The sequence below is a fragment of the Exophiala dermatitidis genome (genome assembly GCF_000230625.1).
Source record: "Exophiala dermatitidis NIH/UT8656 unplaced genomic scaffold supercont1.1, whole genome shotgun sequence".
Classification (NCBI taxonomy): Eukaryota; Fungi; Ascomycota; class Eurotiomycetes; order Chaetothyriales; family Herpotrichiellaceae; genus Exophiala; species Exophiala dermatitidis.
In genome coordinates this window covers 3966953-3993051 of record NW_008751646.1, presented here as the reverse complement: position 1 = coordinate 3993051, position 26099 = coordinate 3966953, and the positions used below count along the sequence as shown (strand labels likewise).

Here is a 26099-nt window from a genome sequence, read left to right as displayed (position 1 = left end):
ATTCTTGCTTTCTCTTGCACTGGCAGCACAAGCAAGAGACACGCAGGTTGTCAAGTTGCCTAAAGCGGTTTAGTCGGTGCCAAGCGTCGACTGCCTGCACTCTGATTGAACGTCACTGCTGTTTGTCGCGTTTGTCGTGTTTGCTTCGTTCAGGTAACTGCCTCCAACTCCGAGTCCGTGTCTCCAGCCAAACACCAATTCAATGTAATGGTTTCGTGACATTTTCGTACGAGAACCAACAACCGCCAAGGTTCATTTGCTTGCGCTGAAAGGGACGGTCAATGATGACTGTGCCAATCTGCCTTTCTGCGGCGTTCGTTAGCTGGAGACATGGCTGATGTCTCCATTGTGTCGGCTGTCGGTATGCGTGGGAGGCCCTGCACTTAAGTCTTGTAGGCTGACCTGTCAAACCAGCCAGACTCGAAGCCTCTAGCCAAGAAGAAAGACGAAACGGCCTTGACGGTAAGAGAATGGCCGTTACGTTTGCCTTGTTTAACACTATTCCACAGATCTTAAGCATATCCTGAGCCAGGTTAGGGCGGCTTTTGAGCGGTAAGGTTCCCACCCGGCTTAATCAGTACACTCTAATATCTCGTGACAGCAAGCGGAGCAGGACTGAGCAGGATGAAGGCCAGCATGTCGACTTCGACGAGGATGACTTCCATGTCTCCTTTGAGTTACTCTACAAGATTGTGTCCAAGCAGAAACCGGCATTCCTTCGAGCAACCAAGCCCACAGCCAAGAACTCTGCTGCATCCCGTTTGGAGGTTGCTGCGGCCGCATTGCGCTTTGCTGTAGAGATCAGTGTCCCATTTCTCAGATTCAAGACCGCTCTTTCCGTCCTAGATCATATCGTCGACACCCTTCCCACCGCTGATGGGTCTTGGTGTGAGCCACTGCTCAACGACTACCTGAAAAGCTTTCGAATACTGCTCGACCATGCTCCACATGTAGAGCACATGCGTAGGAAGCAATGGCAGACATATGTGGACTTTGCCCTGGCTGCGTTGGCTTCCGGTTTCGATGACGGCGGTGCAGAGAGCGACTCGGCCCCTAGTCAAACGACGAGTGTGGCCTCGAGGGACGCCCGCCAGCCTTCCCTACGTCTAAGCCAGAGAGGCCGACGAAGCTTTGGGAGAGATGCGGCTTCGCGTGCTGAGGATATCATTCTTGCTCTGAGGGATTTGACTTCCGTGACCAATGCTCCAGTAATGTCTCGGGCCTCTACAATTGGAGATTCAATGCGTGACTTCCTGAACGCTGCCACAAGGGCCCAAGAAGTGGCCTTTGAAGTGTTAAGCCACGTCATGATGCTCTCTGTGACTGAAGACATTGCGCTCACACAACGTTTGTTGCACGATCTGATGCCTGCCATGTGGAGATTGTGGTCGAGGTCAGCTTTGCTCCGAGAACGAATCCTCGCTGTCTTGTTTCCATGCCGGCAACTCTTCCTGGCCTCCAGCAACCCGTGGCTTTGGCCAGATATGCGAAGTCTAGAGCAGCTCCTGAACAGTCTCTTGACTGAATACAAGGGAAGGAACCCCAGGGACATCATCCACTTCGATGACATGCAGTTGGTCGTCTCAGGAGATGATGCACCGCTACAAGTGGATGAGTTCAAGCCTCTACGGACCTCCGCACGGGCGCTCTCCTGCTGGATGACTTTGTCAATCATCGCCTGTATTTCTCTGGCGCTCACTCGGAGGACACAGACACCGGCTCCCGATAACCATGATGATGAAGGCGCTCCCAGAAAGCGACAAAAAATTCAATCACCCCTAGAAGAGCTTCTACAACTTGCGGTCCATGGGGTCGGTCAGGAGAAGCTCGTCGCTCTGCAAGTTATCTTCTTCTCACTTGACCAGCCTTGCCCTGTTGAGCAGGAGTCTTTGTTGATGCTGTTACCAGCGGCCTCTGATTTGCCTCAGGAGGATAGCAATACTCAGACCTGGGTTTATCTCGTGTTCGCACGGCTTGCCATTTACAGCAACTTCGCTCAGTCCTTTGCTCCTGAAATCTGGACCCAGCTTTGGGACGCTGCCCGAAGAGCGCTGGGTGTCCCAATTACTGTAAGAGCAGCTTGCCACATAATGGAGGTAGTCGTCAGGGCACGGGTATTACGCCCCGCCATAAACGGCACTCTCATTGAGAAAGCACTTTTTGGGGCCGGCAGCAGTGGCCCATCTACATTAACAGATACCGCATTGATCATGTTCATCACGATATTACAGGGAGGAATCCTTAACAACCAAAGGCATTTCGAGGCTTTCTGTGTCAAAATCATTTCCTGGCTTACTGCACGCTGGACTCTTCGTATGTCAGATTCCCCTGCCAGTCCATTACAATGCTGATGTTCCTAAGCTTCCGTGCTCGATCGTTTACACAACGCACACACGGCAACACATGCCAAACCTCAACTTATGTACACGTTGTTAGTGACCATGTGTGGAAAGCCCGACTCAGTCCAGCATACCGACGACTGGTCCCCGGTGCACCCGTTGTGGGGGCTCTCCCTCGCTGCTTCTTCAAACCTCGACTTTCTCCATTATCTTCTTGGACTCCCGGCTTCAAAGGCCCAGAAATCCGAGTATCGTGGAACTCCGACCACGTATCAGCTTGACCCTTCAACAGCTGCTCGTCTCACCCAGCAGATAGTTGATCTGTTGACAGGACGACTCAAAGAGTTTATCATCTCGTGGCAGGCGATACATGCAGAACGCAGTCTGAACATCGGGCCCGATATCGTCGAGATTGTCGCCATCGCCTCGCTTGTGGCGTCAGTATTCTGGGTTCGCTGCGGTCGAACCAACAGTGAAGCCACTCCACCAGCGGTCTGGTCAGAGAGCCGGGAATTGGTCACACGATTCGTTCTACAAGGGACCGACACCAACGTCCCCCAAATGGCTGTGCGCATATGTGGTCATTTTGTGGACCTTCACAATGAAGTATACAAAGAGAACGTCGACCTGAACTGTGCCGAGTACTCATCCCTCATAGACTCAGCGCTGAAACTCGTCAAACACTCCCTGCCATCCAAAGCCTCAGCAAAGACCTCTGATCACGATATGATGGAGTGGGAAATAGAGGACTCTCGGGGAACGCAAAGTGCGAGTTCTAGCATGATCGCTGGCATCCTGAGGGCGGACCTGCCTCTGTGCCCGGACTTGGAAGCTCTTATGGCCAGGTACACGATGCAGCTAACAATTATATTACAGGGAGTGAAATCGCGCCGAGCGTTTGACCCAGCCTCTGCCTCTAGGGTGGCGAACGAGATTGTTGAGCTCGACCCCGTGCTGCTGGTCGCTAGTCGGGGCGCTATCCATGACTTCCTCTCCCTGAAGACAGGCATCACACGCGCAGATGCGTGTCGAGTTCTCGAAAGACTGGCCAAATTATACCTTGCAGAGGAGTTGTACGAAAGATGCGAGTCTGTACAATGTTTTGTCCTGGACGTTATGTCAGGTTTGGTAGAACTGTGGGCACCAGATGAGGAAGACGATGACCTTGCAGCGATTGTATTCGACATCTACGAATGGTTTCTCAATTCTGTCCTGGGCAAAAACATCGCATCGCCAAAAGTATTGACAACAATGGCCGAATTGCTAGATGTACTCCTCCGGGTGAATCCCTCCTACGGGGGAGACGACCTCCCATCCCCTAGGACAAGCCTTCTCAAAATCCTTCAGATTAGCGACCCTCTGAACAAGTATAACATGGCTGCAAAACTTTCTCATATCTTCGAGAAGTTTGTCCTCGATCAGCATGAGGCCATTTTTGACGATATTGTCGAGAATTTGCCGACGGATCCAGACAACAGAGAGGGAATCGCTGTGCGTTTGCACATCGTTGCATACCTGGGATCCCGATGGCACACAGTCCTACGACGGGCGACCTACCATTTGTTCGAGACTGCCGCTAATGTACCCTCTACCACAGAGTTGGCCCGGGTGTGCATCAGTTCTACCTGCGAGAAGCTGGACATTGGACACTCTAGCCAGCTCTTCAAGTTCTTTTCACCCCAGATTTTCTACACCTGGCTCAAGAAGGACACACTATCTCATATGCCTTTCAGGGCGTTCGGTTATGACACACTCAAAGAAATGTGCTTGGACAACATCTCCGAGATCACAGGGCAGATTGCCCTCAGAGGGTTTAGTCATGCTGAAGAGCTTGCACAGTTGGTGGGCCAGGACTGGACTTCTCTGTTGATTCAGGAATTCGCCTTTGCTATAGCCTACGCCCTCTCGTCTGAGACCAGTCTACCAGATGAGGAGCGACTTTACAACGGATCCGAACAACTTGTCAGGAAGCATTTGGGCTCGGAGCGCTACCTTCAGCTGCTGCGTTCGTCAGTCCCTGACATTATTTCTCGTCTGATCATTTCGCTTAGGGACGATCGGGGCATCGAAAAAGCATTGGAGAGATATCATCGAACTGGGGAACTTGCAGCGTGGCAGGAAATGGCTAGTTACTCTACCGAGAACATCCAGTTGCCCCTTTCTCAACAGCCATGCTTCCGCGCAAGATGTCTGATGGACGAGTTCAAATACATCAGCGACAAACTGAATCTGCAAATGGACGATATATGGTCACCTTCACTAGTTGTCCATGTCTATCGACAGCTCCTGGACAAGGCTAGACCTGCCATGGGACCTTTGCATATCTGCAACATCATCCGCAAATTGAGAATTGTGGTCAGTCTTGTCGGCCCGATAGCCTTGGAGGGATATCCGTTGCAGATGCTGCTCCACAATCTGCGACCTTATCTAACCATGTTCGACTGCGCTGAGGACACAATGGGTATATATCGCTATCTGTTGACCCATGGTGCACCCTACCTACGTGGACAGCTCTCTTTCATTGCCGGCTTAGGGGTGGCTACTTTTGCATCCTTGACAGGCTTCATCGCTTCTTCTCAGGACAGTACCACACAGGAGGGGCACTTCCTGGCAACTATGACAAAGGCACAGGAGTTTCGCGCCTTTTTACGTCACTATCTGGAAACATTCGATCCACTAGGTGTGACGGCTGAAGCTCTAACGACCTTCAGACAGATTGTCCAGCATGCCAAAGCCATAGCGCAGCCTGGCAACAGCTCGACGAGCACAAGCGAAGGCAGTCTCCTCCGTTCCCTACTGGAAGATCGAAGCAGTGAACATCCACTCCTAACCAACCTTGATTTCGATGTCTCAATGGAAATACTCTGTCGCGGATTCTCTCCTGCTACAGATACTCAAGACGATATACTCGAGAATGATGATGAGGCGGCTCGCTTCTCCCCTACCTTGTCCTCGGTTTTGAAAAGGCTTCGGTTGGATGAGGCTTCCCGCCTTTGGGCTGCACAAGGTATAGGTCGCGGCTACATCGCTCGCGGCCTGCACTTGAATGTCAAAGAGTTGCTTACAAGTGCCGAGTCAACGGTATCGTTGAGAGGCCATGACCTGACACCGGTTTCATCCTATACTGGAATTGTGCGATTCTTGTCCGACCTCCTGTGGAGTGCCGACTTCAGCACGGCCACCTTTGCGGAGAAAACCTTACAACTTATTTTCAGTTCTCTTTCCAAGGCGGTAGAGCAGGAAGTACTCGACGCGGATTTCGGCCGGCACCTGGTGGCTGATTTGAGGCTCGAAACTTTCCCTTGCCCGGCTATCCGAGCGTCGGCGTACCTGGCATCAGAGGGGAATCTTACCTTGTCAGCTAGCCAGTCTCGTTCCTGGGCAGCAACACTGTTGCAGTCTATCTGTCAAAAATCAGGCCACGACCCCGTGTTGAGTTTTCTCGAGCCTCTCATAAGCGCAGATCCAACCTGTGTGGGCATGTTTTTTCCATATGCAGTCCACCTTGCCCTAGCAAGTGATTTCAACACAGCGCACACTTTCAGGGAAACTCTATCCCAAGTTTTTGCCGAAATCTTGCAAAGCGAGGACAACTCATCCAGACAAGCCCAAGAACTTGTGCTTCGGACGATATTGTACTTGAGAGAATGCAGGATTTCGAACGAGGAGAACAATGCTCAGCGGAATTTATGGCTCGACGTCGATTTTGGAATGGCAGCAGTGGCAGCAACCAAATGCCAGATGTGGCATGAAGCCCTACTTTTCCTGGAGTTACAACACTCTCAAGCTCAACTTCAAACAGGACGCTCATCTCGCCGATCGATGGTCTTGACAGATGCTGTCCCGACAGAGCTTGTATCAAGAATCTACGAGAATGTCGATGATCCAGATTTCTTCTATGGCAAGCACCAGGAGTTTGATTTGCAATCGATCATCCATAAACTGAACCATGAAGGTGCCAGCCAGAAGTCCTTGTCTTTCCAAAGTGCAATGCTTGACTCCCAGCTCATGATGAACGAGCAAGATCAGGAACTGGGCACTGTTGCACTGACAGCCGCCTCAACCTTGAAAGCCGCAAACATGCAAGGCATAGCTGAAGCTGTGAGCCAGTATTTCGAAGGCTTTGGCGATGGCGCGCAGCTCAGCGGCGGACATTGGGATGTCCTGACTGCGAACGACTCAGTGACAGATTCAAGACATGTGACGGACTTGCTTCGCGGCATGCTGAGCGCCTCGACTACCGAAGTCTTGAATAAGGACCTGGATCGGTCACTTCTCAGCGTGGTGGACAAGCTCAGGACTGAGACAACTGATAAAAGCTTGATGGGCAGCCTCCTCTCCCATATAGCCGTTCTGTCCGAGGCAAGGCAGATTGTTGGAGCATCGACTGCCGGAAACCTCGAGTCAACCATTTCGGCCATAGAGCGAAGGAACGACAAGACCAAGTTCACTGAGTAAGTCTAAAGCCGCGGCTCCACAATAATACACTGACGTGCAACAGGTTCAACAAGCTATCGCCGATGCTTGTGGGTAGAGAATACGCCTTCAACGCTATCCGGAAAAACGCTGGGATAAGGGCCACAATGTCCGTGGACCTATCTCAGGCCTTGTTATTTGAGATCAGGGTTGCCCGGCAGTCACTCAAGATGGCTACAAACAACGCAGCGCCCCAATTTGCTCTAAATCGAACCATCTATCTTACTCAGCTCAGCCGCCTGGCCTCCGATGCAGGTGTTAAGGTCGATATCGCCGTTCAGTACGACCTCGCAAGGACATTTTGGGCGCAAAATGAAACTTCCGCTAGCATCGAAATTCTACAAACACTCAAACAGCGCGACGACATAGCCAAACAAGCCGTCATCATTACTAGGGCTGACCTTCTTACCGATTTAGGCCATAAAATTGCGGAAGCTCGGCTCGAAAAGCCCGACGAGATCATAGACCGCTATCTTCTACCGGCTTTCAAGGAACTTCACGGACGGGCTGTCGGTTCCGAGGCGGGACGAGTCTTTCACAACTTTGCTGCATTTTGTGATATGCAGCTGCAAGACCCTGACAACCTCGATGATTTCACCCGAATTAGCAAGATCCGAGATCGCAAAATGCGCGACATCCAAGAGCTTCAACGAATGCACCTGAATGGTGACGAACGGCAGCAAAAGCAATTGAGATCACATCTGGCTCGAGCCAAGGAGTGGTTCAAGTTGGACGACCAAGAATGGAAGCGAGTGTCTCAAAACCGACAGACACTCATTCTGCAGTGCTTGGAGAATTACCTCCTATCCATGCGAGCGTCTGACGAGTATCCGAACGATACGCTCCGGTTCCTGGCATTGTGGCTCAATCAGGCCGACAGCAAAGAAGCCAACAGATCAGTTCGCAAGCACTTGGGAACAGTTCCGTCCTACAAGTTCGCACCACTTGTCAACCAGCTGTCATCCCGACTGTTGGACATACACGACGATTTCCAGCAACTACTCATGGAGCTCATGTTCCGAATCTGCTCTGACCACCCCTTCCACAGTTTGTACCAGGTGTTTGCCGCCAGTAAAAGCAAGTCAGCCAAGGCTGATGAGGTCGCCGTGTCCCGAAATGCAGCAGCAAACAAGCTTGCCGAGCTGATAGCCAAGAAAAGTGTGTCGTCGCCCATCTGGGTAGCCATCCATAATTGCAGCATTGCACTTTATCGAGTGACACAGGAGCGAGCAGCTGACAAAGATCTCAAAACGGGAGCCAAGTTCCCGCTACGAAAACTGCTCTCGGCCCAGAAGCTCGAACAGACATTAAGTACGTCGTCTGTCAAGATTCCGCCACCGACAATGAACATCCCGCTACGGCCTGATCGTGATTACTCGTCGGTGCCGGTGTTCAGCAAGTTCGAGCCATACATCTCGATTGCAGGAGGTGTCTCTGCTCCCAAGATCGTCACCATGGTCGCCACAGATGGCTCACGGCACAAGATGCTACTGAAAGGTGGCAATGACGACCTACGGCAGGACGCGATCATGGAACAGGTATTCGAGCAGGTATCGAATCTTCTGCGAGAGCATCGCACAACCCGACAGCGCAACCTGGGCATCCGAACGTACAAAGTCATACCACTCAACACAAATGCGGGCATCATCGAGTTCGTCAAGGACACAATCCCACTGCACGACTACTTGTTACCTGCACACACGCGCTATTTCCCCAAAGACTACAAACCTAACAGATGTAGAAAGGAGATTGCGGACGCGCAGAACAAGCCACTGGACCAGCGGATCCGAGCGTATCGAACAGTCGTGGCCAATTTTCACCCAGTCATGCGCTTCTTCTTCATGGAGCATTTCCCAGATCCGGACGATTGGTTCTACAAGCGACTGAACTACAGTCGGTCAACGGCAGCAGTTAGTATTTTGGGTCATGTGCTGGGCCTGGGCGACCGACACGGCCACAATATCTTACTCGACGAGAATTCCGGCGATGTGGTGCACATTGACTTAGGTGTCGCGTTTGAAGCAGGTCGCGTGCTCCCCGTGCCTGAAGTCGTGCCGTTCCGACTGACCCGCGACCTTGTCGATGGAATGGGCCTGACGGGCGTCGAGGGCGTCTTCCGCCGCTGCTGTAATTTCACGCTCGAGGCCCTGCGTCGCGACCAGGAAGCCATCATGACCATTCTCGACGTGTTGCGTTATGATCCGCTGTATTCGTGGTCGATTTCCCCGCTGCGGCTGCAGAAGATGCAGGAGAACCATGGTCAAGCGGACGATGGGACGACTGCCGCAACAAGTGGGGGAGCTCTAGCCGGTGGTGGTGGAGGTGCCGCCGTTGATCTAAATATCAAGAGAGACGCCGTGGGCGAACCGAGTGAGGCAGATCGCGCCCTGACTGTTGTGGCTAAGAAGTTGAGCAAATCGCTGAGTGTTGAGGCTACTGTCAATGAACTTATTCGTCAGGCTACCGATGAGAGGAATTTGGCAGTTTTGTACTGTGGTTGGGCTGCATATGCTTGATCTTGATCTTGATCCAGATATGGATTTGATGCTGTTACTGTGCCGCAGATGGAGTTGTAGAAAAGGTGGAACAGAACAGGCGAGGGCAAACTAATACTCGCAGGACCATTGAGGATAGAATGCTACTTTCTTTTGTTGAAAAAGTTAAAGACAATTGAGTTAGGGCGAGATCCTTGACCATTCAATGATAATGGACCACAAAAGCCATTTCTTTTGGCTTCGGCTTTCCCCGATCCACCTACAAATAGTTGTCTCATTTTTAGATCCAAATCAAAGCAAAGCAAAGAAAAGAAAAGCGGAGTGAAAGCACTGGGCCTTGACATCAAGGCATTGGTATAAATAGAATAGAGTACATATTTACTAGGTATATAGGTACATATCTTCCAATGACTTCCAACCACACCGCGCCCCACTGACAAAAATACAATGGTTGTACAAGAGAAGCAAGCCACAAAAGAGCAGAAAGATTGACATTTTCAACCGACCATTCCTTTTCTACACTTCCCATCCATCGTTCGCCCAGCGAGTCGACCAAGATGATTCAAGTTTCTTGTCCGTCAACCATGGTTTATGACTTGCTGTTGTTGTTCCCCCACTTGAAGATGACGAGGAAGAAGATGTAGATGTACCAAGTCCAAAGGCTTTCTTGTACCCCATGTCCCAGCGGTCTTCGACTTCCATGAGCATGGCGCGCTGGGGCTGGGCGTGCGGAGGAACAGGGACTTTGGGTTTAGGACGGCGGCCACGGGGAAGAGGGGGAGATTTGGGTTGTTTGGTGCTTGAACCGCTGCTGCTGCCTTTTTTGCCGTTGCCTCCTTGTTGTTTAGTATTAGTTTTGTCAACTGTGGTGGGAGCATCGGATGCCGCCGCTGCTGATGGAGACGATGTGGATGTCCCCGAAGAGATTGATAGTTCCGAGAACGACGGAGTAATCCCCCTCTCAATATCCTTGATAATAGCTTTCAGCTCCTTTTCGTCATCGGTGATCTGGGCCCGGATGTAATTCACATCATTGGACGAAGCGAGGGTAGACATGACACTTTCGCGCGGTGTGTAGGTGTATTTATCCAAATCGATTTGTTGCTCCTTGGCAGGATCGAGAAACGCTTCGTATCCTTTCGCCAGAAGTTGATTGATATCGAGACTTTCGCCGTGTGGGATTTTGTCGGGATGGCTGGGCGTGACGCAGTCCATGTCGACTTCTTTGCGGAGGACATGGTCGATGTCGACGGCGGAGAAAAACGCACAAGACTGAGGCAGGTCTTCAATGCCCATCTGTTGGCTGAACATGGCGCGTGTCCATAGGTTGCTTATTTGCAAGGCCAGGGCGGCGCGATAACTGTCTTCCTTTTTCACTAAATACCGAATTTCGTCGTGAACCGTAATAGCCAATCGGGCATCCAGACTGAACCGTCGGATCAAGTAGTCCATGCTGATGATCAGCAAATGCAAGTAATCGACTCCGGAAGATTGAATGGCCCAGTTGATACGCGAGGTCATGAAGGAGCCTTGGTTGATGAAGCGACGCATGAGGGCCTCTGTAATTCCCGCGCCCAGCACGGGTGTGCGCGGCCGCTCTTGTTCGGCAAACTCCTCGAGCTTGTTGAATACAAAGGATTCGGTTCCTCCGCGCCAGAAGGATCCGTTGCCAAACGCTTTCCGTCGCGTGCGTGTGCCTTTGGTTTCCTTGTACAGTTTCATAGCGATCTGGTTGGACTGCGCTTCAGACAGAGTCGGGTTGAATTGGCGTAGCAGTGTGGCGGCAAATTTGAGCCCCGCGCCATAGATACGTCCGTAGTTGAACACTTTGGCATCGTTGCGAGAGATTCCCAGAATCTTTGCAGTCTTGGAATGGAGATCTGTCCCGGCGGCCTTGGTGCCTTCCAGCGTCATGAAGCCAATGGCGTTGCCGCCGTGAAGCTGGAACTGCGCATCGCCCACGAGTGATGCGATCCAAAGCTCTTGGCTGTCGACGTCGGCGCCGACAAAGCAGTACCCGGGTGGTGCTCTGACCATGGCTTTCAACTCGGACCCGACTCGGTTGGCTTTTGCGTTGGACGCCGTGAGCCACGTGTTTTCTACGGCTCGACGAGTGATTGTGCCCATGGGGATAATCTGTGGAAGAATGAATCCTTGCTCCGACTTTCCAGCCAGACTCGGGTCGCGGTCGGCTTCCCTCACCACCATCTGGGACATGATCCGGTCTCTTGCCGAGATCCAGTATGAACACGATGCATTCATCTCTAGAGCCTCTCTGGCCAGCTCATATTGCGACGATAGAATCCCGGATTCAAAGTATTGCAGATACCCCTTTGCCAAAGGAGAAGCACAACGGGCAGTTGGTCCGTCCTTGTGGGGAAGTTTAAAATAAGTATGGCGGTAATCAGACTTGAGAGCAAGGTTGGCTTCTTCAGACATGTCGCAGCTGACAACGTTGCTGTTCTCGTATTTGCTGGCCTCTGTGTTGGGGACTCGAAACGTCCATCCATGCTTGTCAGACCAGACGAGAGGATACCCGTCCCAAGAGAGCTTGAGTAAGAGTGGCGCAATCCTCGTCCGGACCGTCAAGTTGATCGGGGAATTGTTGGATGTAAACAAATCTTTGTACCAATTCGGGGCACCTGGTTTCTTCTGTCGCGCAACCGGCACAGGTTCTTCTCCCTTCTTTCTCGTCTTTTTATACTTGATTTCCTGGCCCGACCAGTCCAGCTGGCTGAGCCAAGGATCGTTGTTGTACACTTCTGGCTGCGTCTTGACCTCCAGAGCCGCTTCTGATAGCTGGAGCAGTTTTCGCTCAACTTCTTCCAACCTCTGCTGGTATGTTCTCTCGGCTCTCTCGATGTACTCGTCCCAAGATCTGTCGACCGGGAGTATGACAGAGGACAGATGCCGGAGAGCAGCAAAGCTGACAGGGTGAGGACAGGTTTGTAGAAAATTGGGAAAGACCTTTTGGAACACTCGATGGGTGATGGCGACATCTGCCGCACAGTAATCCAGCAGCTCTTCCAGTCTTTCGCAGATACCTTCTCGATCGAGTTCGCCGAAATAGTCCCTCTGGCTCTTGTCAATAGTGACACCACAGTGGAATTTGGCAACATCCCGCAATGAGTTGATGGAGCTCCTGGCGACCCACAACTCCTCCTCTTCCTCGCTCAGCATCTTATTTTCCAACATCGTCTGCAGCTCAACTGAATTATGGCCTCCGGACATCTTGTCCCTCAGGTCTCGGTTCTTCTTGTGTTTCATCCACGTTGGTCGTTGCCTTGAACACATGCCGTTCACAGCGACATGCAGAGACATTGTGTCGATGAAGAAGTTGCGCGACTGTTTGAGGTCATATTCTTCCTTGACACGTGCTCGGTCGTACCCGATATTGTGCCCGACCACAATCCGGGGTTTGGTCGGGTCGCCGAGAGGAATCAGTTGTCTCGGATTGTCCGTCTCGCCTAACAGCCAAGGAGATATCCACGCATACCAAGCGGTTGGGCTGGCAGCGGTGGCCATGACTGCAAAGGGCGTTTCTTTCCACATGGTCTCGACATCAAAAGATAGCATGGTTTCGTCAGGCGCATCTATCTCTTCCGTCGTCATGTCCGCATTGTACTTGGTCCAGCCACTCCTGATTACCCACTTCCTCGGCCGTTGAGGAGTATTTGCCCTGACGAACGCCTTGCCATAGGACAAATATGGCTCCCCAGCATCCATTCCCAGCCTTGTGAAGTGTTCATCCAGACTGGTGCCATGAAGCGGCGGTACCTCCAACCCAATCGCAGGGGTATCATCCTGGTTCTTCCCCAACAGGTCGTGGCGTCGGAGGTGGTCTTTGGAGAGTTCGATCAAATCCGGCCGCGGTTTCGTCGCGCCATGGGGAAACACTTGCGGATGCAGATGATCGCTCAACTGCTGCACGCCGATTTCATTGAATCTCGGATGGGCGCTGATCAACAATGATGCTTCGCCAGCGCCACCAGTCTCTGCTTTAGGGGTTCTTCCGGCATCGCTGGAATGGTACCGTCGTAGAATGGCAGCTGCTCGAAACGCATATGTCTGGCGTATTCTGATTTTTTGCGACGTTCTGATATAGCCTCGCGCGCACTGCGCGGGCGCTGGAGGCCACAGCATTGATGCGGCTGTGCGATGCTACCGGAGCATCGTGAAGACGACGTTTGCGAGAGCGTGCAAAGTCTTGACGTCGACTTCAAGTTCAGGAGGCGGGACACGATCGCAATCATCGCAAAGTGGCAGACGCTCGGGGCAGGCGGCTTATCGTCACGTGTTGATAAACTGATAGACAGATAACGATTAGTAAATAATTCGAAAGCGGCGGGAGTTGTTTCTTCCCTCGACGAGCATCATTTCCTCAGCCGAGGCATTCGGATACACTTGAGTATCTTCTGTCTTCAGTCCAGCTGTGATATAAATACTGTACGATGGCTCGATGACAGCAGGTAAGAGAAAAATCTCTGGAGCAGGGGCAGGAGGATCCATACCATAACAGATCCCGTACCTCGACTTCAGCACCCCATATGACTTCTGAACCACTGAAAACAGAATAGACCGTGGGTCGTGCTGGAAGACAGAAATGGCCCAAAATCTAGAAGCAGTATCTCAATCCACGCTTGATCACTTCCAAGCAATACCATGGTGCTCGGTGCAATTATCAGACCCATCATTCCGCGTTGTCACAATATCCCGGACCATGACACAACCGGGCGACGGCCACTCCTTGATGGCGGAAACGTGGAACACAGACAAGACCATCAAAGATTTGCTGTCCTTGTACCGACCGTCTGACGAGTCCATTGGACAGACTGGCGAGGTGCGCAGATTCTATACGTTCGGAACTGGCCTCAACGCCCATCCCAACCTCTTACATGGCGGGGTGGTTGCTACTCTTTTGGATAGCACTCTGGGCAACATTGTCTTGTTGGAAATGCCAGAAAGACAATCGACGTACACTGTCGGATTGAACATTACGTACAAAAAGCCGATCAGGACGCCGTCAACCATTCTGGCACGCTCGTGGATAGTCAAGGTGGATGGAAGAAAGACTTGGGTTCATGGGACGCTGGAGGATGGCATGGGCCAGGTGTATGCGAGTGCGGAGGGGGTGTGGGTGACTGTCATGCCCAAGATATAAACAACTACCTCGGTACGATCACTAATAGACCGGACCACAAATGGATTTTCTGATGTCGACGAAGCCTGAAGTTGAAAACGGTCCCTCACTCAGCAGTGGCAGTGATCTGAAGTAAAGTGCCGTAAAAGCAGCGACTACAAATCCCTTTTTTCGGTCCAGTTCGTGAAACCGCTCTTCCACGTCCATCACCACGACTTGAATCATGATATCGGTACTAGTAGACAGCACAGAGCCTGATGTGCTAGGAACAATATTATCGCTGGAGCTATCGAGGAATGAGTCTACATCATGGCTTTCAACGCAAAAAATCTGTCTTATAATAAACAGGAGCCCGCCTTCTTGCGCAAGTTAAAGGGCGAGTTCGGAGGCCTTGATGGAAGACATAATGTCCAGATCGCGCGGCCAAAGAAGGATAGATTGAAGACAGGGGACGATGATGATGACCCAGTTATCCTAGACGAGCAAGGTGAGAGGGTTGAGAAGGAAGAATTCGAACGACGGGTGAGGGAGGGTGACGAAGTCAAGGAGTCAACCCCAACAGAAACTGGCGAGGCTAAGGTTGAGGGAGAGTCTGGTGCTGATGGAGAAAAGGAGAGACAGAGGGTCACAGAGATCGGCAGTTCGACCGGTCTGAAGAAGCGAAAGGTCGGGAAGATTGTGGGTGCCGAAGACGAGGGAGAGCCAAACCCAGACGGCAATGAGACGCATGAACCTCCAAAGAAAGCTCAGACTGCGCAGAAGAAGGCTGAGGATGGTGAGAGCACGAATACGAAAAAGCCAGGATCAGGAGCTGCGAAGAAGAAGGCAAAGAAGATCAAGCTGTCCTTTGATGATCCAGATGGGTGATCGCGATCCTTGCCGTATGCGCCTAGTATGTCAAACTACCTACTCAGATGAAGGACTTATCAACGTCCACATCCCACTTCAGGACATCGTTCAAATCAGCCGGCGGGCACCAAATCCTCTGACAATCGCCAATACTAGCTCAAGGGGTTCGATGGCACATGCTTTCGGTCATCTCCGGCGTTGAAATTCCGCAAACACTTCACGACCTTCCAGCCGGGCTGAACTCTACGAGTCCTATTCGAAGTGTGTTCATACACAAGATGGACGCAAACAGCGTACATGCACTTACGCTTAACAAGAGCATGCAATATGAGAGAGTCCCTCGCCAGGAAATGTCATCAACTCATATCGCGCATCAACTTGGCAATCTCTCTCCGAGCAAAGCGCTCCCTCTCAGTCTTGGACAATTCGGAACCAGCTTCGCGAATTGCAACCACCCGCTCCATCATGGCCTGCAACTGTTCGACCTGAAACTCTTCATCTTGATCGACCTCAACCCTGGGAGCATCGGCATCGGTCGTTGTCGGGCGTGTCTCCGAGTCTGCATCAGCATCGCCATCTGGCTCTTGTCCGTGGTCATGGTCGTCAAGCATGGACATTTTCAACTCCATCATCTCGCGTTCCAATTCATACTCCAGACCAGAAAACCGTCCACTCCCCAATATACTCCTGAGCCCTGAATTTGAAGCCGACGGATCGTTGTCAGCAACAGTTCTGCCAAAGTCGTCAAAGTCAAAGTCTTTCCCATTCTCTTCGCCATCATCAGGATGATCGGGCACTACAGTCCAATCCACACCTTCTAGGACTTCAATGACTCTTTCTATTCCCACTTTCTCGCCATACTCGTTCCTGACATTTTTGGGTGATCCGTCGTCAGCAGTGGTGCTGTGAACCGTGCTCACTCCATTCCAAGCCACAAAATCCCAGCCCAAAATTCCCCGTTCTGATAAACACTCGTCCTCGACACCCGCAGCTACACCGGCCAGCTTGTCCTGCGATACGGACGGCGAAGTAGATTGCAGGACGACGACTGATGCAATATCACGGCCGTAGGTTTCCTCCTCTATAGTCTCCCGTAGTCCATGGACGGCTTCGATTAAGGAGTAATAAGCGGGCGGTAGTGTTGGTCTGCCAGTGGCTGAACTTGAAGTCATGGGTGGTGAGACGGGTAGCACAAGCACGATCCCGCCGATGACGGCGCGAACTTCAGCCGCTTCGGCGGACAGCATTTGCTGTTTCCACTCGTCGAGCGATGAAGGAGCCGGAGTGTCGGTGTCGTGTCGATCGTCCTGGTCCGGGACGGGGGCCTTGGGGGTAACTTCACCTTCCCCAGTGCTTGCCTGACTGCCAGCGGTTGATTGATTCTCTGGATCCCTTTCTTGTGAGATCGTCCGCGTGGGGACTTCGTCGCACCAAATGTTCACATCGGAATTGTAATACTTGGTTCTCAGTTCCAGCGGTGGATGAGAAGTGTATCCCGTAAATGAGGGGACATGGTCAGACGGCTTCGATCCAGTCAATGCCTCGAGCAATCCTGGAAGTGGCGGTATAGAGGCTGGTTCTGACGTGGGCGCGAGGATCAAGAGCCTGAGGGATGATGGTAGTGCCTGGGAGATTGGCATGGCCACGATTGATATACACCTCCCCCACGACCACGGGGCTACGTGTGGTTTGCCTTTCCTTTTCAGAATAGTTGTATGTCGAGTCTTGCTTTTTGCGTTAGCTGAAGACGGAAGTTCGCGCGGGCTGAAATCAATCTGAATCACTAAGATACAAGAGGTATGATCGGGTGTGAAGACGCAGCCTTGTGTTTCATAAGATGCCTCTATCTGGTTTAGCCTTGGCAGGCGAGGCTGTGGTATGTATGAGACTCAGCGCTTCAAGTTCAACGGTCAAAGGTAAGCATCAGATCCATTTGTTCTACGACCTCCCGCCTCCCGCGCGCTGGTGTGGTGGTGCCCAGATTCGGATCCTGTTCTATTGCGTTGTCTACCGCAACCCCAGGGTATCAGTGTCGTCCATTTGCAGCCTCTTCCTACCCGTAGCCCGCCCTTTTTGGCCCTAAGCCTGGCAACCACTTTAGCCTTTAGATATATCAGCTGATATCACTGGCAAGGCCCGGTCGTGCCAGCACCCTCTGGTATGGTTCAATATCGTCCATTCATGCCATCCTTCTGCTTAGTTTAATTTCTCCGCCCCGCCCTCGCCCGGTTAACTGTAGCCCTTCCTCTCGCCAAACCAACACCACGACCTCTGATTCCCCGAGTCCTAAACATCGGCGCATTCCGTAACATGTCGGGCACGATGAAGAATCGAACATGGCTTCCTCGGATGTAGACCTGGTCCAAATGCGACACGCGGCCGTCTCTAGCGGTGGCTGTGATGTCCTTGAGCTGAACGTTCATGTTGTCCTCGGCTGTAGCAGAAAATAGTCAGCATCTGACCATGATATCCCCAACCTCTGCCTGGCTTGCATTATCAGCTTGATGTAGTGTGTTCGCGACATACCTTCGAGAAGCTTGCCGCGGTAGACCTGGCCGGAAGTGAGTTCTAGCGTGACAACATGGCCCTAGACATAGAGTTAGAGTCTTGCGCAACAGCTGGAGTAGAGAGGCTAGATTGCTCACCTGCGCTTCGTTGAGGAGTTTGATCGGGATGCCGATGGTTGACGTGAGTTTACCCATGGCGAGCTGGACGGGGGAAAGAGATACTAGTTTCGCGGCGATAGCAGAAGGTTCAAGTTGGAAATGACTAGATGACCGCAGTGATGTTTGAGAGCAGAGACACGCGGGTTATGGTGTTGATTGTTTATTGCTGTGGTGGAAGTCGTATGGACGCCTTTGACCCTCAACTGCCCTGGATGCGATCGATGCGCAGGCCACGAAAATCCATTTGAGGCTGCGTCGTTATCTCCGATTTTATCTCCAGCAACATTTCATACCATCATCATTATCACCACCACCATGTTAAACAATACTCCCACACGGTAGTATTTCCACCACCAACATCCCATCGCACGTCCTGACGTAAACGGCTATAATCTCCATCGTATACATGAGACGCCTTTGTGAAGCTGTCAACACCACCCGCATCTTCTCGAAATTCTCCCCAGAGCTGGCAGTGTCGCGTGTCTATTGACATGCCTCTCTTTTCCAATGTGCCAGCGCTCCGCCTGACACTCGCCTACGCCGTCCACGATCCCTCGAGTTTACTCCCACACCGAACAATCCCCACGCTCCTCTCACTTCCACTACCTGTCGGCCCCTGGCTTCCCTCCGTCAATAGTACAGGAAAAAAGCCGACCATAAAGGCTCTTGTTGTCGACAAGGATAATACTCTGTGTCCGCCCGAGACGGCCAATCTACACATATCCTATTTGGACAAGATCGAGAAGATCAAACAATGTCCCGAGTTTTCCCACAATGCACACAGCATCCTCATCGTGTCGAATACTGCAGGCAGCAGTCCGTCTGAGGAACATGAGGCTGAAGCGAAGCAATTAGAATTGGAGCTGGGACTACCTGTGTTACGACAGCATCCTGAGCGCAAGAAGCCTCTTTGCGGGCCTGATATTCTGAAATATTTCAAAGACCACGGCGTCACTGAAGATCCTAAGGAAATTGTCGTCGTGGGCGACCGACTTGCCACAGATGTTCTGCTCGCTCGAGAGATGGGCAGTTGGAGCATCTGGTGCAGGAATGGCTGGCGGAACCCCGAAATGCCCGGACGAGACTACAGGGGATTCTTTAGCAAGATGGAAAACCGGTACGAGAGGATTATGAGAGGTGGGTTTGGTAGCGTTGCTCCTTTGCCCGGGAGTCAGACTCGATGATGGTTGCTATCGGCATCACATCACAAACGGTGCCACTGTACTCCAGCTACAAACGCGCCCAAAAGTCGACTTGGTTCGCGACAAGGCGAGCCGCATCCCCGATACACCGCAATCTGCAGTGCTCGTAGGGTCGAAATACCCTGCAAACTCCATTGCGACGCAGAACACCATGTGCGCCCCACTTCCAACCTCAGCTCTCAGCTATCAGCTCTGTGATTTGCTCTATGGCCGCGATTGTGCACAGTCTCGAGGATATTTAGATGAAATCGGACAGGTGTTCCATTGCCGCACCAGACCGCTGAGCCTCAGCTGTCATGTCGTGCAAGGCACGCTCGTCAGAGGGCCAGCCGCTGTGTAAGGCTGGTACGACCGACCTCAGATCTGCCGACGGGCCGGTGCTGTGTGGTGCTGCAATCCTACCTCAAGACGCAAGCTCCTTGCTCCCATCAAGGGAGCTACCCGATGTAAAAGTCGGAGTCCCGGTACTTTTCGAATGTGTATGTGTAGGACTCTGATACGGCGGCAACTCCGACCTGCTCTCACTTCCACTTCCCAACGACGCCGCCGTAGTAGTATGTACTACTTTTGTCGCCGCCGGAAGCTCAATGACCGGACTAGTATTAGTACTACTAGTAGTAGCCGGCTGAATCATGTTCACATCCGCATTCCCACTCGCATTCGCATTTGCCGCTAACGGAGACGGCCCCTGGCCCATATTCACCGGCACCAAAGTCAACGGATTCAACCCTTGCCTGACCAATTCACTATTATCTGCCGTCCTCCGTCTGGCCACAATCTGGGCCACAGCATCCTTTAGGCTGAATTTATTCGGCGTGATCCTCACATCTAACCTGCCCGAAACAGGAACGCGGATCCAATTCAGCGTATTTGCATCGACCGGCACAACAAAGCGAATCGCCTCAAAGTAAACTGTTTGACTGGTCCCCGAATGCTCGATACAACTCGCGTGTTTGAGGTCGATTTGGTGTTTTGTGCATCTTGATCGAGAAGCCAGAATAGTTTCAATGGCCTCGTCGCGACTGACGGACCTGTCTTCGCCGTTGACGTGGTCTTGGAAGTCTTTGGCGAATAGGTCGTATAGTTTCGTGGCGTCCGGGTCCGGACTGTCGTATTCGCTGAATAGGGCTTTTAAGCATTTTAATCCGTGCGGTGATTTGGTGGAGATGGCGCGGTAGGATTGGGTGTGTTCGTGGAGTTGGATTTTGCCCATTTTTGAAACTGACACTGCCAGTGATTGCAGTAGTGATTGTTGTTGGATGAAGGAAGTGCTGGATGGGATTCTGGTCGGTACCTATGTAGGTAGGTGAATACTCTTCTTTCTTTGGTGCTTCGCTCGCACAATGGCACAATATTGTTCTGTTTTACTCACGTCGGCTTTTCGTGCTGCCAGTGTCTGTGGCTGAGACGCAGTAAATGAGGCTTCGTGCTCTAGACCTGGTAGGTACCTGGGTAGATGTTCTTGTACAAACTCCTTAGTCTCCCTCTCACCGCGGGAGCTTGCAGTGCTGCTAAACCCGAGGTGTTGGAAGATCTCAATTGCAGTGGATGGGGCGCCTTGTTTCGAACTGGCTGCTATGATGCCAGTGGCTGGCCTGATCGGCGCAAGGCTGAACCCCCTACTGTAATACTGTCCTCGCCAGTCCAAGCCACTGCATATCATGGACTACGACGGAGTTACAGTACATATGTATCAACACGCAGCCATTTTATTCGGAAATACTAGAATACCACGATGGTCCAACATCGCGTTGCACTCCTGCGCCGCTCATAAGAAGGTAGCATGACCTTTTCCTTGAAAAAGCGACGAAAAAAAAAAAGACTGTAAGGGCAAAGCAACTGTTTATTTGCTAATTCTCAGGATTGCAAATCGCCTACAAACAAGGCATATGCTTCAAGTACACTACCTTGATTGTGAGAGCTACGGCCTATGCAAATTCTGAACATCACTCAATTCTTGATCCTTCCAGGTTCCCTACTCCGGTGATACTACCTAGGTACCTGGCAGTCGAGGAAAAGAAAGCACCAAGAAGAGATTCGAAACGACTCATTATTTCAACTTTGTGCTTTGCTCTGCTCATGCTATTGCTCTGCCTGCCCTTGTGCTGTGCTATGCTATCCTGTTCTATCCTAACCCAGCCCCATTTTCTTCGCCAGCCATACCATGCCATGCTATGAGCGGGTAGGAAATATGTGGCAACGATGGTTCTTTCAGCGTGCGCCCTGCTTCTTCCGATGAGTCGACTCACTCCGCAATTCTGAAGCTCAGGAAAGCGAAAAGGGCAGAGGACAACCGGACTATCTATCTTTTTGCTCTCAATGTCAGCTTTGTTCTGGTCACCATGCATCACAGCTCAGAGAATGTCGTGATGAAAGAAAGAGAAGGAAAAGAAAGAAAAAGAGATTCAAAAAATGAGCACCATCACTGACCTCTCACTTCTTGTGCCGCCAGCTTTCCACTCCTTACTCCTTGTTGCCGCATTAACCGCTGCTGCTCTCTCCTCTCACTTCCGCCAAAGGTCGTCGGTATCCTAAACTCTGGGTCCGCACAACACCCCCCTAGTGCCCTAGGGCCCTAGTCATCCTCATCCTCATCCCCCATCTCATCGAAATTCCAAATTAGACCATTAACCCCTAGTCCCTGAGCATACTTCAGCCGAGTCCCCCACAATACAACAATAGCCTTTCGAGCTCTGTCAGCAACCTCCAAGAGAACCCTCTGTTCACTCCAGTCGGCCACGACAGCCAAGGCCAAGTCGACATTGAGAGAATACAGAGCTTTCAATTTCCTGTCGAGACTAGGATTGGCAGTGGCACCCGATCTCAGTCTGTGCTCGTTGTCCTCGGCCTGCTTGAACAGCAGCGCGACATGTTGGAACATGTGAAGAATGCATGTTCGAGCATGTCTCCAGTCGCCGCGTTCGGCACACAAGCGTAGCAGGATGGCGGTTAGACGGGTGGTCCATTCGATCACGGGCGCGACGCATGGCATTTGGAGGGCCAGGATACCGTGGTTAAGAGCGAGTTCTTTTGCAAGAGCTGGGTCGAGACGGGTGGTGGCCATAGTTTGTTGAGCGTGACGGGATGCCGAAGTGGAAACGGTGGATTTGGAGCTTTCACCGGCTTGGGTGCATGCTTCTGCAGCTTGTTGTGTTTTCTCCTCATAGGGTTTGCTGTCGGCACACTTTTCGCCTTGTGCGATCGATGGGCGGGACTCCTCCTGTTTCTTGCCAGTGCCAGTACTGTCGTTGTGCTGACTGCCAGTGTCGTCGATATTCACAGCCTCAAGCGCCATAGTCAACCCTTTGAGCCGTCGGGAGACCGACTGTGTCAAGGCCCCGCTGCGCAGCTCACAAAGTCGAAACGCGCTGAACGCAATGAGCTTGTAAATGTGGTTGATACCGAACCCGCTTCTCTGCGAAACTTCCACCAGTCGATAGGCTCTGCTTCGGACGTAGCCGCATGCTTCATAGTGCACACGTTCGTACAATAGTTCTGCTTGCAGGAAATTGCATTGGGCGAGACACTGTTCGGCTTGTGACATGACCTGTTCCAGGGAGTTGCAGATGGCATGGTAGACGTAGACATTCGGTGCGGGTCGCCCACTAACATTGTGTCTGCGATACTCATCTTTGAGGGCTTGCAAGCGTCGGTTGATCCTGTCTTTGTCGTCTGTGTCCGCATCAGATTCCAGAGTCGGTCCTGCAAAATGGTAGTGCACACAGTTTATATTTGTATGGAGCCATGGCAGCACGACATTTCTCAGTAATCCATCAACTCTGTTGGTGAAGATCCCCGGATTGACTGCCATACTCAAAGAGAACTGCATGCCACGTGAGAAAGGACATTCGACGAGAAGCCACAGTGCGTGCACAAAATCTGCTGCGTCACTGTAGTTGCATAGGTAGACTGGGGTGTCGGGTCTGACGCTCTTAGCTGTGAACAGAACGACGGGGTTGAATTTTAGCTCTGCAGTCTCTCCGTCTCGTCGAGATTCAGATTTATCGCAGTGTCCGACCAGGCGTGAAGGCGGTAGTGGTCCCCAGACATGTAGGCCGTAGTTCCTCAATTTGGCGCCCAATCCTGGAATTCCCGATCTAATGCCAACAACTCTGTTCTCTTTATATAGAATGTGCGACGCTTCCTCGTAGAATGTCTTGCATGTTATTAAGACTGAAGTGTCGATCTGATAGCTGCTTCGAACGGGCAGAGAGCCGTTGATTTCCTGTCTGCCTCTGGGCTGGAACACAGATGCTTCAAAGAGGCGATGCGGTTGCATATCGAATAGTTGGGCGGTGTCGTTGCTAGTGGGTGGATATTCGGTCCGCAAACTGCGATTTGTGTCGAAGAGTGCGACATACCGAAAGATCTCGAGGCGGACGTCGATCGGGATACTGAGGATATGGGGGATGACTTCAGGCTCTTCGCCAGGAGATTCTTCACCAGCAGATCTTTCTTGTCCCGTGCTGCAGAGGTCGGCCAAAGAGTAGTCATCCAAGCCACCTGTAGTGACCTCGCGCGACTGTAAAGGCATTCTTTATATACGGCAGGTTGATTAGGGGTGATGACAAGGCTGAAGCGGGCACGCGGGGAGGAGGAGGAGGGATGGCTTAGATCGGCAGCTCGGTGGCATCAAGTTGTTACGCCATAACAGAATGTCGCCGTAGAGAAGTTGAGGAGTTGTGCTGACGTTCCAGATAAGAGAAACGCAGGACAATAGACGTGAGTTGTGCAGATCTCAAATCCATAGTAATAGTGGGAATAGCATCCGCAGCGTAGCGCGGTAACGGAAAAGTGACGGGCATCTGAGGTTTGAACACAAGGCCAGAACAACATGGTTGGCCAAAGAAATGCACAGCACCTCGTCGATTGAAATAAGCAGGGCATCACAGCATCGCCAAGATACCTGGTCGCACTCTCAGAGCGAGCTCAGTCCCCCAACGCCGGAACCTGAACGAGGTATTCAGAATCACGTCGTCGTCAACACGAAGATTGAATGATGCAGAGCACAGCTGGCAGGAGAGATACAATGGCAGGCATCTATCAGGCCAGTCAACTCATCTCTGGAACTTTGGTCTGCTGCCCTTCTTGTGAATCAGCATGTTTATATCAATGAACAAGATAAGACAAGAACAAGAAGAAGGCAAAACAGAAGCCATATACTACGCAAGATTGAGAATGCAGCTTGAATCAGATGTTTGTATGTTCAATTCAACCCCTGTTTGCAGCTGTCTTGTTTGTTGGCTTGTAATAGGCATAACAAGCATAAGGGCAAGACTTGCCTGTTCGATTTGTCATGTTCCAGCAAGTTGGGCCACAGGTGCCTGCTTGAGCCGCGACCCTGGATCAAGCAGAACTGTCAATCTGAAATGGCATTGTCCAAGCAAGTCTTCTCAGCTAATGTCCATACTGTCCGTCTGAGCCGATCTCTTGTCTTTGACGTAGGCCACAAAATCGTCGACAGCCATGGGCCAGGCTCCATCCTCGGTCCACCACTCGAGCGTTTCTCCGCCGGGCTCTTTTGTCTTGAACACCAGCTCGCAGACCATGTTCCAGAGATCTTTGTTGACCGGCCGCTTGTTTTTCGTTTCGTAAAATTCGCACCATAAATCCAACCACTTGGTGGTCGAAGTGTTCCACTCAATCCCTCCTTTGCCCTGCCTGAAGAACATGTTCCAGAAGTCGATTGCAGAATCCATTGGCACACTCCGTTGACCTTCTGGCTTGGCGAGCTTGAAAGCATTTCGATATACCTGTTTGAAATACGCAGGATCTGTGACAACCCTCTTTCGAATAGTGTTGACGTATTGGGATTGGCGTGATATAGTGTCGTAGGGTTTGTCACCGATCGAGACGCCCCGCCAGCCAGAGATGAAGGAGTCACGTTCAAATTCACCAATAGAGGGGCATTGTAGCAGGTCGCAGATGGCTAAATGGGCCACCTCATCAAGTTCGACGTTGAGATCGGTAAGATACTTCTGGGCGCCTTCGATGCCGATCTTGTCCGGTGCATCTTTGGGGTTGTCTGTCTGGAGTAAGTGGCTTTCCTCACTCCGGATCTAATTCTCAGTGCTCACCTCGGTACTGATCGAATAGTTTGCTCAAATTCTGTTGGATGGGAGATACAGTGCTGTTGCCTGATCCACTCTGATAAAATCTGTGCGATCAAATCTGTCAGTCCCTTCCACTCAAAGACAAGCTAAAGCACAAACCCTGAGGGCTTTGCACGTTGGACTTTGGCGCTCTTCTTGCTGGCTTTGGTTCGACTTGGCAGGGTGGCAGTGAGCCCGCCGACAACGGAGGTAAAGGCTGTGGACACTGACGCTGCCAGATTGGGGGGATTCGACGCCGGAGCCATCTTGGCCTTCTTATCTTTCGGCTGATCTGGGGCTGGCGGCAAAGGCTCTGTGGACTTGCGCTTGTTCGGCATATTGATAACTTGATCAAGTGAACCCTGCGATGTTGATGGGGGAGGATATCGGTAGAAGTCTACAGGCGAGGGTGGGCACGTTTAGGAAGGTGCGGGAGAGTCCAGCCCGTGATGTAGGTCCTCCGTCGATCGCGCAAAAAGAAATGGACAGGCTCGAAAACTTGGCAGTTGCGAGCATATGAAGGATGTTGGTGTACTGCAGTGGCAGGCCGCGCTAGCAGAGACGACTGCCTAGCACGCAGGCGCAGGATCTCTCTGCGGTCCACGCTGCTTCGACAACGACTTGTCTCTCCCATTCAAGTCTTCGTTCTAATACCATCCCACATGCACACTGTTGTACAAGAGGAAGTCTCGGGTGCGTGCGACAGTCCCAGAGCAGATCAAGCAGTTCAAGCAGCCAAGTCCAACAACGCCGGAAGGGTCTCGGTTAATGCTGAAAGGGACCTGCTTACTTACGAATCAAGGGCCCTCTCCACGTTCCAGTCGTTACTCTTCAGAAACT

General features: G+C 51.8%; 10 protein-coding genes across 10 annotated transcripts; 4 read left to right on the top strand and 6 right to left on the bottom strand.

Moving 5' to 3' along the window:
• The first annotated feature begins 176 nt into the window (after nt 1-176).
• On the top strand, nt 177-9733 carry HMPREF1120_01414 (ataxia telangectasia mutated family protein). The gene is made up of 6 exons (XM_009155430.1): nt 177-361; nt 415-462; nt 510-552; nt 602-2313; nt 2362-6793; nt 6841-9733. Exons 1-6 carry the CDS (start codon nt 331-333, stop codon nt 9329-9331), a joined length of 8757 nt encoding a protein of 2918 aa, XP_009153678.1. The 5' UTR covers nt 177-330; the 3' UTR covers nt 9332-9733.
• Nucleotides 9734-9826: 93 nt separating this feature from the next.
• On the bottom strand, nt 9827-13453 carry HMPREF1120_01413 (DNA polymerase gamma 1; the record flags this gene model as incomplete). Its single annotated transcript, XM_009155429.1, has 1 exon — nt 9827-13453. One exon carries the CDS (start codon nt 13451-13453, stop codon nt 9827-9829), a length of 3627 nt encoding a protein of 1208 aa, XP_009153677.1.
• A 460-nt stretch (nt 13454-13913) lies between these two features.
• Nucleotides 13914-14471, top strand: HMPREF1120_01412 (uncharacterized protein; the record flags this gene model as incomplete). Its single annotated transcript, XM_009155428.1, has 1 exon — nt 13914-14471. The coding sequence occupies one exon, from the start codon at nt 13914-13916 to the stop codon at nt 14469-14471; it is 558 nt and encodes a 185-aa protein (XP_009153676.1).
• Nucleotides 14472-14759: 288 nt separating this feature from the next.
• Nucleotides 14760-15317, top strand: HMPREF1120_01411 (uncharacterized protein; the record flags this gene model as incomplete). Its single annotated transcript, XM_009155427.1, has 1 exon — nt 14760-15317. One exon carries the CDS (start codon nt 14760-14762, stop codon nt 15315-15317), a length of 558 nt encoding a protein of 185 aa, XP_009153675.1.
• A 338-nt stretch (nt 15318-15655) lies between these two features.
• On the bottom strand, nt 15656-16939 carry HMPREF1120_01410 (uncharacterized protein; the record flags this gene model as incomplete). The annotated part of the gene is made up of 1 exon (XM_009155426.1): nt 15656-16939. The coding sequence occupies one exon, from the start codon at nt 16937-16939 to the stop codon at nt 15656-15658; it is 1284 nt and encodes a 427-aa protein (XP_009153674.1).
• Nucleotides 16940-17500: 561 nt separating this feature from the next.
• On the bottom strand, nt 17501-18001 carry HMPREF1120_01409 (small nuclear ribonucleoprotein D3; the record flags this gene model as incomplete). The annotated part of the gene is made up of 3 exons (XM_009155425.1): nt 17501-17733; nt 17826-17886; nt 17945-18001. The coding sequence occupies 3 exons, from the start codon at nt 17999-18001 to the stop codon at nt 17501-17503; spliced, it is 351 nt and encodes a 116-aa protein (XP_009153673.1).
• Nucleotides 18002-18282: 281 nt separating this feature from the next.
• HMPREF1120_01407 (HAD superfamily (subfamily IIIA) phosphatase) lies at nt 18283-20719 on the top strand. Its single transcript, XM_009155423.1, has one exon. It carries the CDS (start codon nt 18457-18459, stop codon nt 19147-19149), a length of 693 nt encoding a protein of 230 aa, XP_009153671.1. The 5' UTR covers nt 18283-18456; the 3' UTR covers nt 19150-20719.
• HMPREF1120_01408 (uncharacterized protein) lies at nt 19571-20380 on the bottom strand (the record flags this gene model as incomplete). Its single annotated transcript, XM_009155424.1, has 1 exon — nt 19571-20380. One exon carries the CDS (start codon nt 20378-20380, stop codon nt 19571-19573), a length of 810 nt encoding a protein of 269 aa, XP_009153672.1.
• Nucleotides 20720-21742: 1023 nt separating the features above from the next.
• On the bottom strand, nt 21743-23701 carry HMPREF1120_01406 (uncharacterized protein; the record flags this gene model as incomplete). Its single annotated transcript, XM_009155422.1, has 1 exon — nt 21743-23701. The coding sequence occupies one exon, from the start codon at nt 23699-23701 to the stop codon at nt 21743-21745; it is 1959 nt and encodes a 652-aa protein (XP_009153670.1).
• Nucleotides 23702-24560: 859 nt separating this feature from the next.
• On the bottom strand, nt 24561-25597 carry HMPREF1120_01405 (uncharacterized protein; the record flags this gene model as incomplete). The annotated part of the gene is made up of 3 exons (XM_009155421.1): nt 24561-25192; nt 25245-25324; nt 25380-25597. 3 exons carry the CDS (start codon nt 25595-25597, stop codon nt 24561-24563), a joined length of 930 nt encoding a protein of 309 aa, XP_009153669.1.
• Between the last annotated feature and the right edge of the window lie 502 nt (nt 25598-26099).

Excerpts from the sequence above, each read along its gene's own strand:
- HMPREF1120_01414 (XM_009155430.1), top strand. The coding sequence starts at position 331 with ATGGCTGATGTCTCCATTGTGTCGGCTGTCG. Across the intron at positions 463-509 it reads AAGACGAAACGGCCTTGACG|ATCTTAAGCATATCCTGAGC; the intron begins GTAAGAGAATGG and ends ACTATTCCACAG. Across the intron at positions 6,794-6,840 it reads GACAAGACCAAGTTCACTGA|GTTCAACAAGCTATCGCCGA; the intron begins GTAAGTCTAAAG and ends GACGTGCAACAG.
- HMPREF1120_01407 (XM_009155423.1), top strand. The coding sequence starts at position 18,457 with ATGCCTCTCTTTTCCAATGTGCCAGCGCTCCGCCTGACACTCGCCTAC.